The sequence below is a fragment of the Lineus longissimus genome, chromosome 16 (assembly GCF_910592395.1).
Source record: "Lineus longissimus chromosome 16, tnLinLong1.2, whole genome shotgun sequence".
Lineage (NCBI taxonomy): Eukaryota > Metazoa > Nemertea > Pilidiophora > Heteronemertea > Lineidae > Lineus > Lineus longissimus.
The window spans coordinates 6,794,159-6,807,295 of NC_088323.1; the positions used below are offsets into that span (position 1 = coordinate 6,794,159).

The window sequence follows — 13,137 nt, forward strand, 5'->3', positions numbered from 1 at the left end:
CAAACTGTAACAGAACATGTTGCATGATTGTCATGCAACCATTAGCTCTATTATCTTCTCTTCTTCTGCTGTGAATGGAATCTTTGAGATGTCAGTCTGTTTTTGGTAACAAAGTTGGCTGTCCTGAGTTCCACCACAGAGCCTCAGAGCTTCGTGGTCAGGGTGGTATCCTTTGCCCAGCATTCTTTCCTATTCTATTGCTCTATCAACAATATTGGACAATTTTTAATGTATTGTAGGAGGAAACCAGCGACCCAGGAGGAAACCTACACTCACAGAGAGTCGCCGACTCAAACAAAGATGTGCACAGACTGAAAGATCTTTCGAGTGGATAGGCACTGAGATTGATTTCAAATATCAGTTTTACAACTGGGCCATCAGACAGTCCCAAATGTTTTCATCAAAATAAACACATATAAACACATATTTAATGAAGCAGCATAACTTTATTTCATAATGACAATTACTGATGACAATTAGGACTCGAATTCAGTGCCCAATGTTATTAAAGTTATGATTTTTCTAGTGAATACAGTTGTACAAGTCAAGATACTACAATAATCCATGCATTGTATCCTACAATATCGCCTAAACCAGTCAGGAAGGGGACAATTTACCATCCATCAAATTGAAGTATGGAAAACGATCCCCTTCCGAACTGTTAACCTGTGACTAGAAGTCAGTAATTGAATCAAATGAGGAACTTGTCTTACATTCTTGAAATCAGCGTGAGAAACCAACCCAAATAAAGTGCTGCATACTACATACTACATACACTGGTATCAACTGATGATAGTGGTATTGGAGTACTAAAGAGTACCGGTACTGAAACTGAAATATTTTTGCAAAGTTACCAAATGATTGGACCTGATGCTACATATTTAGATAACAACATCCCGCTACAATTAGGCAAATAAATGTATCATCGACTGCATCCTTTCATGTGAATGACCAATCACAATTTCTTACCAAATAACAAACTCCCAAACAATTTTACCTCACTAGTTATACAATTCTGTGGTCATATTACTTTTTTACACATCCGCGGCATAAGCTAACAACAAGTAATCTTTTACTGTAAAGTAAGTCAGGAGCAGTCAAGAAATTTGTGAGTGTAACACTACTGTAAAACCAGTCAGGAGCAGTCATGACTTTATAGAGTGTAGCACTGCTTCTTCACAGGTGTACTGTAAACTCGCATTTGAGGCTTCCCTTGGGTGTAGACTGATGTAACCTTAGTCCTTGACAACTCAGTAATACCCCAACTAAAGTTATAATGAGGAAATGCCAATTACGCTGCAGTATAGAAAGTCAATGTCTACCTGCTACACATTGGGAGATGCCTTCAAGAAGAGCCGGCCGTATCCAGAGGGGAGGGGTGCACCAGATGCACGCCCCCTCCTTTGAATATCACCATTATATTTTGGAATTTTGGATCACATCAAAAAATTTAATGAGAAGTGCAGTGCACACCCCCTCTTTTTCTGGCTCCTGGATCTATCCCTGTCTGTGATTAGGAATTGCAATAAATACTCTATTCTATTCTATGTAACTGCGGCCTACACCCATGTTACGAGGATAGGAGCAGTCCTCCATGTGAACATATAAGACCCAAAACAAAAGACATTTAGTACTGATAAGGGACGAGCAAGCAATATTATGGATAGGCAAGCTTTTTAGCTGCTCACTTGTTCTATTTTTGATACCAGTAGTGCTTACAGACAATCAGTTTTCATCTCCTAACATGTATGTGAAATGTATGTGAATATAATAATATTGGGCACAAATAAAGTGGAATCGACATGAAATATCTATGTTATAGTTCCGTCTACGTTGTGTCCTACGAAACAAGGATGTACAATGTACACGTAAATGTACATGTCTGTCCAGTTATGATAAGGTGAAGCCAGGAAAGAATTTTCCCTAAAGACCGAAGTGACAAAAGTACAAAAGATTTCCTAGCTTAAATTTTTCTATTTTTTTTCCAACTTGAACATTCATATTTGTCAATGATCGTGATGATAAAAGCAAAAACATCTATACACACAATTTCAAGTCGTCCTCTCCAAGCCATATTAACACTTTCAGCTCTGATATTGACACTAATGGGAACGATGCAGAAAAGCTCATTTACCAAATGATTTTAGAGTCACCTTATCCAAGATGCGCTCCAACGAGAGCAGTCATGACAGTACACTTGCACCACAAGAGAGATTCAGTGAATTTACATGTCGAGGAAAATGCCACGACCTGGCCGAGCTTAAAGAATCCTGCGAACATCCCCTGATATGTTAACGGCCGGCCCAAGCCAACAGACAACAGGTCTGCTGGCACCACGGAGCCTTTCTCCTTCCAGATTTCATCCCTGAAGGCAACTTAATTGATACATTACAGTAGTTCCCCCAAAAATCTATTTTGTTCCCGCGTTCTGAAGTCGGTGCTAATTATCCAATTTGAAGATTTTTGGGGGCCCACCACTGTACTTGCACAACCTGCCCATGCAAAAAGTCAAGTTGAATCCGAGTTCCCAAGGTATAATACAAGCAGATATCCTCATGAATGGTAATTTACATCCAAAAATGTTACAAGCAATTCTTGTATTGTGAAGTGACTGTCACCAAGGCTTAATAGACGCTCGCTATGAAAGGTTCATCTACTATTCATAATCTGCACAGGTGCCAAAAAAATTTATCGATTCGTGCAAGGGGGGGGGGTGGGGGGGTATAACTTCATGGGTGACAATGTTGGGAATTAAGATAAGTATGCTGTTTTCCTTTTTGGGGAATGCAATAGGGCTAGATAAAAATTTTTGGCACTGCGCTGATTATGAATTATCGACATTGCGAAAGTGACAGTCAAGCTAACACACGAATGTATTGACACGACCACAAGCATCGACGAGGCCATTAATAGTTGGCACAAGTCGTCAACATCATTATAATTAGTATCATGTGACTATTTATACATATACCACATAATCCATTTCGGCGGCTAACTGCCTTACTACGCGACTATACACACTACACCGAGGCATTTGTAAATAAACCATCGCCAAAACAAGATTGGAGCGTTATCACCAGCGCCCCCAAACCACTCTATTCGCAACAGGCTGACTTATTCGCAAACGAAAAAATGCCAGACTAACATGTCCCGAAAATTCTAACTCTGTATGAAAAGTCTCCGTCCAGTTTGATGCGAATTGAGCGGGTTGGGAGTCTAGCCTAAAAATGCATCTCCGACTCCTGAGAGAAATAAATTAACGTTCGCCACAATAGGTTACATAACTACAAAGCGTCAAACCACTGCTGGTGCCACCTAGGTGTGAAACAATGCACTGATAATGTCCTGCTCTAAGAACCTATATACAACCACCAGAAGCGATTCAAATAATACATCGATGAATGAATCTATGAAATTGGAGCGTTGGTGGAGCAATGTACTCTTTCACAGCACCATCTATTGGAAAAGCTCTGTGGCGGGTTAATAGAATGGTTGAAACTGTTGGTCATGAACGTTTAACGTCCTGACAATGATCCCAGACGCCCGCAAATATTAACCAGATTACAGTGTGTGTTCGTTCATCGATCCAGCAGGCAAAGTCTGCAACAGCCACATAATCACGACATCCCGATAAACCATTTCTAGCACTGTGACCCTTCAAGGGTAAGGCTTGCAAGAGGGAGCTCTAATCGTCAATATACAAATTATGGAGTGACATCGTTTTTAAACTTGCAAATAATAAAACGTACAATAATCAAAATAAAGGATAAACGGTGAAGTCTGGCACAAAAAATGGCCCCAACTATGAGAAACATGAATTATAAACATTCAACTGGCGGGACCTGTTTGATCAAAGGCGGTCAAAGTATAGATCAACACACGACCCAGCATGACGGAGAGGAATTCTAGAGTATTCTCAAAATAACCCATTAACGTGGTACCAAACTCCCCCAGGGGGTCACTAGGAACACTGGAAACTCATTACACTTAGACCGATTTCCTGCGGGGCTCCTATTTTTCATCATTGACTCTCTAACATAGCCTGCCTTACCATTGGGAGGCAATTGTAATTGCCTTTATGTTGCCTTATCATTACCTATCACTGCCTCACATTGGTTCCTATACCATCAAAAGGCAATTGTGATTGCCTCATCATTACCTCACGTAGGTTCCTTAACAATTAAGCCTAGTTTCAAACTTTTCACATCAAGGGACCGAACGCACAAGCATTTAATCCAAAGGAACGAGCCAATTAGATCAGAGGGACAAGTACGCTGTCGAGATGACGAGAACTTCACAAGTTAATCATATCAAAGACAAAAGCAGACGTCATCAGCCAACAGTTGTCATGGTAACGTGTTCCTTTGTCACCTTTGACCCCCGAGGGATTTGGTAGCGATTTGTCCTATTTTGTCACTCAGGTTCGAAAGGCTGACCACATGTCTGTCTTAGATCAAGTCTTATATTACATCATGTACCTTTGATGACGTCTATTACTAAATGCAGCACACACGAATCCTAAACTTGAGAACTGGCAAAAGCTTCGGTCATGACCATTAATTGGAAAGGGCGGGGTGTCAATCAGCTCATTGTGATCATACCATTGGTGTCATCTGTCATCATCAAACTTTTTTTTGGTGTAAGTTTGACGTTATTGTAATTTCCTACAGAAACCCAAATGTCAGGCCTTCATCGTTTATTTTCATTTTATTTTCCTGTGGCTTTCCTCTGCCAAGGTAAACAGAAATGAACATTACCATATTTCAGTAATTATGCAGGCAAATTTGCTGAAATTTGGCATTCATAATATTTGTATATCCGTCTATAGAGGTTCTTCACTGACGTCACATGAGGACGTTGCCAATTGTTTTGCACTGCCATATTGGCCGTCACATGTGGTCACGACGTAAAGGAATTGCATTGGCAGATGGCCGTCAAAACGTCCTGTGAAGAACCTCTATACAATGGCACTGGAGAAGGTTACATCAGTATGGATTTACACAATTGGACGCTTTCAATTCAAGTTCAATTTCACAATTTTTGAAAAAAATGGAGTTGACCTTTAAGGGTGAAAAATGCACAGTCAACTTGAAGTAACACAGACACATTGGTGCAGCATCACCGACCTTACTCTCAGAGCAAGGTTTCTCGAAAGTTCAAACACCTACATCACTGCATAGGGGAAAACCTATCCATTGAAAACCTGAACACGCTTCATTATGCATTAACTGGCCGACGGCAACAGTTTCATCTATTTTAAAACATCATTCGAATAATTTAGCCGTTCGATAACCAGTGACATTCAACTCAATTTTAACCTGTTGACATTTGATCTTATTGTACATGCACAATCAATTTCATGAGATTGTATGTTTGGAGACTAAAATAGCTGAGAACGACACAGTTTCTGATATGCCAACCATCAACGCCCCCTATGCTTAATCTAACGCACCGTACTGAGTGACGTTTGTTGAGAAGGAAAAGATGGCTCCTTAGTCCTACTCTAAATGACATATTCCGGACTCTCAATAAAGCATTGTCTATAGGCTGCTGATGTTGGAATGATTGTGCTTGGGGGTTAGGCTAGCCCATCTTGACTCCTATGGTTTTACAGTCACTCAAGTTTTTCATCCAACTAGGCAGTTAAAGCAACACCAAACACCAAGCTACACAAGTTAAATAAAGCGCAGTGCAAACAAGAGGACTTTAATCACTGCGACACGCAATTATAATCACAACTATGTGCAACAAAAATATCTTTTGTCTGCTGGGAAAACCGTTAACCGCTGGGTTCGATACAGATTGCAAGTTGCTGCAAATGCCAGCACCTGCCGGCGAAGACCAACGTACACAAGCAATTTTAGTTGCACACGATCGTAATCGCAGGTTGCAGCGATTGAAATTGGACGTTTGCAACACGCTTTAATGGATACACCTTGGGGAAATTCAGCCGGAAATTCAATTCCAAGTTGTAATGACGAAGAAGACACACGCTTTGTCAGGCAATTAACTATACCGCTAATTTTTGCACAGAAATTTTAGATGAACTTTTGATGCTGACGTGCTGATTGGCAATTAGAATACGCTCCTCGGGCAAAATCTGCCGCCACTTTCGTGGAAATGATCTGAAGTATGTTGATGTTGCTCGAGACTTGGCGTTCGAGGAGACAAGCGTCATCAGCGTCGTCGTCACGGTTACGAGGAAGAAATTTCAAGAAAATATCAAGAAGAAAGCATCGACGCATGTTTGTTACAGGTCATGACATAACGCAACCAATGACATCAACGCGACCAGTCATTCCATGGAAGTAACACTATTTCATTGTATAAGACACCAAGCGTCATATTTGCAGCGTATTTTTAACACTTTAGAACATGTCATACGAAATTGAGACAACAGTTATATCGCTACCTTTGCATAATTAAGCATCATGAATATCAAGACAATGCTAATTTCGTCCCTAAAGTCACGCCCCCTGGTGAGAAAGACAACTCCTATTATGACAACAGAAGGCTGTGACTAGCTTCAAAGGACTTATGATACATTTGGATGCTTCCCCAGCTCTCTTTTCTGGAAACAGGACAAATTTATCGAGGGTTGAGAGTGTTGGTTGTGTCTCCCCATTCCTGACATGGACTCCAAGGACCCAAGAGGCATGACCACCTCACTAAAAACTTCCTAGCAGGCCTGGCACAAAGCCTATTCTAAACAACTAGGTTTAGCACTCTAACAATATATGCATGATACTGTGAACCCATTATTTTCGCGAGCCTGATATGTTCGCGAGAGGGGTTACAAAATGTTTAACTTGATGGTTTTATCATTGGAAAATGGACAAATTCACAGAAATGACTTGGTGCAAAATCCGAAAAGGATGCTTTCGCAAATATATGGGGCCGCGAAAATAAGCGGATTCACAGTACGGGGTATCTGAGACCTATTTTTAGTAACACAGTAGAACTGCTAGAAGCCACAATTTGAATATACACAGCTCTATACTGATTATACAATAAGCCAATTAGTCCTGTGATTCTAACCCTATAACGAATTTGTACAACACCTTTCTTTGCCAAATTTTGAAATGCACAAACTGAAAATGGTCAAACTTGCAACCCGCAATTTACAACTGAAAGCTACATATATCACGTTATCCTATTAAAAGATGAATATGGCCATGACGCGAAGTTCTTTTGACCTTAATCTGTGGACAAATCGGTTGAGGCCTGATTCCACAAGAGCGGTTTGCCACTGCAGTGGAATCAGTCTAAAGCGTTGGCTATGGGTAGCTCAGCCAATGTGGGTCGAACAACTTCCTGACCTCTCAAGATGAAAAATGCGACAACAAAATCAAGACTTTCCATAGATGAGCTACTTCTCATGGTCTCAATTGCCGAAAAATTCCTCCACGTGGGGCAGCTTTGGCCAATGGGACCAAAGGTGGACGTTTTCAACCGACCGATATTGAAAATGCGACGTTCTCCATGATGAACACTCCATAATTGATGACAAGATGATCGCGATATAATGTCATGATTTACCATCGACGTCTGTGAAAATCACGGTGGCGTCATCTATGATTTACCTGCAAAGATACAAGAAGATGGAAACATCAGAAAAGAGGAATAATGCTACGGTAACGGTAATAATGGTATTAACAGTAATAGCAAGTAGCGGTGTTTAAGCTAACAATGATAATGGTAATGGTAATAACAGTAATAGCAAGTAACGGTGTTTAAGCTAACAATGATAATGGTAATGGTAATAACAGTAACTACAGTAATGGTGATAATGATAATGGTAAAACAGTAACTGCAGTAATGGTGATATCGGTAACGGTAATAACAGTAATGATAACAGAAGTCTAGTGACGCAAAGCACTAAATCTAATACAATTTATGAGAAACATCGTTTCGTCTTGAATGGTTTTTTTTTATTGGTGAGGTGCTAATCTTTCCCATGGTCGATCGATCGATACTAATTTGCCAAAACTTGGCATTTAGTATTGTCGAAATTTATATCGAGTGCATCATTTCAAATTCGAGCTCAACTCTCATGGAATCTATGATGGGAGATTCGATGGAAAACCAAGTTTGTGATAATCATCATTAAATCTAACACATGGGCCCATGATTAAAACTATGGCCTGTTCATCCAGTAGAGTGGAAACACAGCTCATGTCAATCAAACCCAAGACCCTGTTAATAACGAATCAATCGCCAATCAAGCTATTACCACCGTACTTAGCAACTAATAAGATAATCCTGTAATACTATAGAGACTGTCCATATTATTACATACATCCAGATGGCTGTGATCAATACCGGCACGACTCTACCGCCCCTGGGACAACACGATACCACGTTACGTACATCAATTGACTTTGGCTAAAGATCAGTTCAAACATCAGCATCAACATCAATTGACTTTGGCTAAAGATCAGTTCAAATATCAGCATCAACATCAATTGACTTTGGCTAAAGATCAGTTCCAACATCAGCATCAACATCAATTGACTTTGGCTAAAGATCAGTTCAAACATCAGCATCAACATCAATTGACTTTGGCTAAAGATCAGTTCAAACATCAGCATCAACATCAATTGACTTTGGCTAAAGATCAGTTCAAACATCAGCATCAACATCAATTGACTTTGGCTAAAGATCAGTTCAAACATCAGCATCAACATCAATTGACTTTAGCTAAGGATCAGTTCAAACATCAGCATCAACATCAATTGACTTTGGCTAAAGATCAGTTCCAACATCAGCATCAACATCAATTGACTTTGGCTAAGGATCAGTTCAAACATCAGCATCAACATCAATTGACTTTGGCTAAGGATCAGTTCAAACATCAGCATCAACATCAATTGACTTTGGCTAAAGATCAGTTCAAACATCAGCATCGTGGTACATGTTTGTTTTCCTGGCTGTAACTAAACAAAGCTGCGTTGGGCGTTGTCAAGGTTAGAAACGCACACAGAGGAACCACGGCTAACCAGTCCAAGATCCAACACATCTAGATCGACTGAAGGCATTTGACAGATTTCTGTCAGAAACCATGAGACCTCATCCGCTTGAGTACTCAAGATCAGACAGAGATGATATGATCTGCCAATGGAAGCTGGCATCAGCTATAGATCATTGCTCATCAGCGCAAGGCTACCACTTTCCGCCTGTTTGGTTGTAACGAGACATATGACTTAGGAAAATGTGTCTGCTGGGAATTGGTCAACCAGACTCGGCAACAACATACTCTGACTCGACACGTATGATATCTCTGTCAGATGAACACTGGTAAGGCACGCCGATTCCACTCCATGTATTGGACATATTGCCGTAATCCAGGGTACTAAATCAGCTATACTAATGATATCATGTATGTTATGACCACTGGCCAGATGCCAGTATCAGGCATAAAAGATCAATTGTCATGAGGGGCGGTCCAAGAAGTATGTCACACCTAACAACTGATTGAATAAGGTGGATTCAAAAATAATTTTGGTGGATCTGATGTGCTATGCAAGTGTATTTAAAGTGATGGGTGTATTTTGCATCTTCATGGTGTATATCCATACCCGGAGCGAAATAGTTTTTAGTCTCAAGGGGCCGGGGAAAATCCACCCTTTCCTTCAACAGATCTGGTTGCGTGCAAATCTGGTGCGCTGTCTACCTTAGCATGTGTGCAATAGGTGCTTGGACTTAAAGTGTGATAGCCTCAAGTTCAGGCTTAAATCGGGACTTGTGTAAGCAGAGGATCGGACAGAGTCACAACTCTTCTCGATAAGATTGGACACGTGCAGCTGAGCACTGAAAAGCCTAATTTTAGCAAGCGCGGACTATAATAGCGCCATCTATATCTCAAGAACCAACCTACAACATCCACCCGATCGAGTCCATCGAGTCAGCAGATTCACATCCATCTGGAACAAATCAAAAATCGACTATCACAAAAAAAATTCATAACCCAAAATTTATACTTTTCTCACCAAGAATTGATCATGTATTGAATCATCCTTCCACCGGAACGGTATGACCGTCCAACAACAAGTGCGACACCATTACACGATCCTCATTTTAGATAAGCCCGCATCAGGTTTTATCTAACTCACTCAGAAATTGCTGACACTTTCGTTCCACGTCATGTTGACCCTTGCCAAGCATTGACACGTGAATGGAATGCGACGTGATGCACAGATGCTACACGTCAACGATCGCAGCAACAGTCCAAGAAGATTCTCCATCTCTCATAATCGTCAAGCCAAAGGAGCACGTTTGGGAATTTTTTAGCGCGAGTCAGCTGCAGTGATTCTTGAATTGAACCGTCTCATTTCCAGTTTAAAAGTCCGGGGCAGATAAGTTAGCTACATTCGGCCTGATGAACACGTGGCCAATATGACCCGCAACAGGGTTCAATTCAGAAACTGGCGTATCAGTTACTTTGAAACCGACTGTGACGCAGAAAGGGCATGTTATTGCACCTACGAAAATCCTTTAAGGAAACATGGGTAAGGAGGAATCATGTTGTGGACCCTGTTTGCAAGAAGATGCGGTTTCATCCCTGGCTACATTCATGAGAAACTGCCACCATATTTCGGCGATGTCACACGAATCAACGTTCTCACGTTGGAGGGGGATTTCCACTTCGTTATTGGACAATATAGACAGTTGCACTCCATGCACCCACTATCCAGGCATCTGTCATTTCAGGAAACAAAGGTTGACAAATACATCGAGTTACCAGGCAACCTTCCTCCATCATCCAGCGACACGCGAGATAATTGTTTTCTTCCTCGCTAAGGGCGACGCATATTCATACGTATCGAGTCTCAGATAAGGCAATTCAACAATGTTACATTGATATGTACTGTAGAACCTCTCTGTTAAGTACACCCTCGAAACTGACAAGTGATGTACTCAATAGAGAGGTGTCCTGATTACAGAGGTCAAATTGAATGGAAACAATCAATTAGGGACAAAAGGTAGTGTCATTAATAGAGAGGTTGTCCTTAATAGAGAGGTGTCGGCTAAGGGAGGTTCTACTGTACAGGTTTTCTCATAGCGACAGGGTTTTTATAGAGAAGATTCCTTCCATCTGACAAGCAACAATTTGTGGAGAGGGGGGAGGAAGAGCAGATGCATCACAGAGGGGGCCATGAGATGCTGCCTCTTTAGAACCTGCTGTCATAGTTCAATCAAGCCAAATCATTCACCGCAAAAGAAAACCATGCCGATTTTTAACTGATAAAGGTACATTTAGATTTAATTTTTAGGCCATGGTACAATTTCGATAGGTCGTGCGATAAATCTTCAATATATTTCTTTGTTCTTGATTAATCAATTGGGTTTGTGGGGCAACTGATTTTATGTCCTGCATGTGACTCGAGGTCATGGACGAGGTCAAGCATAAAGTGCAAAGGAAGGATTGATTGTATGCCAAGGAGTCTTTAGCCAACTTCTATTGGAACTGGAGTAGAATACGAGTCCCCCAAAGTCGGATAGAAGTCGTCCCTTCGGTCTCCATAGTCCATAAGCCTTTTTCCAGCGCATGGTTTAATGGCCAAGGCCCAAGTCAACAATTCGGTTGAAAGACCTTTTTTATTACCATCCATAACAGAAAATAGGGGTGCTCAGAATCCGTTCCCACTTCATAATTACCTGACCCAAGATATCAAATTAAGACTTTTCGACAAAATTGGTATTTAAAGGGTTAATAGCAAGTAAGGTCAACAAGAAGTAGCAATTAAACAGCCTCTCTTATATTCTTGCATCTTGTGATACACTAGTACTTGTATTCACACTCCAAGGTAGCAATCATAGAGTGGCAATTAAACAGCCTCCCATTTCTTGCGCATACCAATATCATGCCAGTAATCCTTAGGTGCAAATGGTAGCGAGTAGGCTTGGCTGATTGGAACGAGAGGCTGTCTGGTCTGAAGGCACACAAAAGTTGTACACTGAGCGAGAGATGTATCGACACATTATTTAAGAAATTGGAGACTTACAGCCAAGGCACCTGAGGGTTCTTAGTTTGTTTAATTGCAATTGAACTTAAACATCAGCCAAATTTTCACACACCGGCAAATGCATCCACCAATGCCAGCATTCCAAGGCCAACCAAAAGGGAATACGCACTGGCCCGGCCACCATTTGGTACCGAGTAATGATGATCACACAGCAGAATCTACCATAGCTAGAGCGGGGGGGGGGGGGGGGGGGGACCAATGCAGCCCCCACCCCCACAAAGAGTCACACAAAATATGCTTTTGACTATGATTTTGGTCGAAGTGTCATTTTGCCCCTTTCCTCAAACCAAAAAGGCAGCTAAATGCCCCTAAATGGCATGCACATACCTGTAGCATGTTTACACTTATGCTTTACACTCATTTGCCGCCTCTTCCACCCAGATCAATAATACATCAGTTACCGCGGCGATATTTCCGCACAAACTTGGTCTAGGATCGATAACCCATGCCGATTGCCTCCTTTTCTACTCACTCATTAGTATGCGTCCTTTTGTGAAACAACACAAGCATATTTATTTTTAGAGACAATCAATCGTTGAACGATCGACTTAAAAAATCTGAATAGTACACTAGATTCTCCTATATATCTGACAAAAGAGTTTATTTCGAGGATAATGGATCGTTGATACGTTCATGTTCCAGAAAAAAACTTGTGTTTGGAATGTGATGAGATGTATTTTAAGAGGGAATTAGAGAAGGTATACTTGGAGAGATGCCTCCACATATTGGCAGTTGATAAAACAGCAAAATTCAAATATCAAGCGATTCTGATTTGCCTTTCTGCAGAGACGAAATATCACACTTTTGGGATGATGATGCCTCCAGCCCTTTCCCGACAACAAGTAGATATCACGGAAGAAGAAGTTGGTGGGATTAATTCATTAAAGGGGGGGGGACATTCAAAACACTTCTGGCTAGCAGACACCTTGAGGAAAACCGAAAGACATAGAAAAGACAAGCTGCTTTACTCTGGGACTGAGGAACAGCTCGTGAATGGCTGAATGCAGGAGGAAAACGTGTGGAGGTCACTCTTATCAAAGAGGAGAAAAACCAACAGATGAAATACCCAAGTTGTCCCTTTAAAGGGGGAGAACGACCAACACTTCTGACT

At 41.1% G+C, this 13,137-nt stretch overlaps 1 protein-coding gene across 8 annotated transcripts in view; it reads right to left on the bottom strand.

Moving 5' to 3' along the window:
* Window positions 1–426: 426 nt before the first annotated feature.
* LOC135500876 (kinesin heavy chain-like) overlaps window positions 427–13,137 on the bottom strand; it is a 49,851-nt gene continuing 37,140 nt past the window's right edge. For 6 of the 8 annotated variants that reach the window (XM_064792561.1, XM_064792557.1, XM_064792560.1 and 3 more), the window contains one exon: window positions 427–7,583. In XM_064792561.1, the coding sequence (XP_064648631.1) occupies window positions 7,573–7,583 (11 nt within the window). In that variant the 3' untranslated portion in view covers window positions 427–7,572. Of the gene's footprint in view, window positions 7,584–9,873; window positions 9,924–13,137 lie in introns of all 8 variants that reach the window. The other 2 variants (XM_064792556.1, XM_064792555.1) reach the window with 2 other exon arrangements.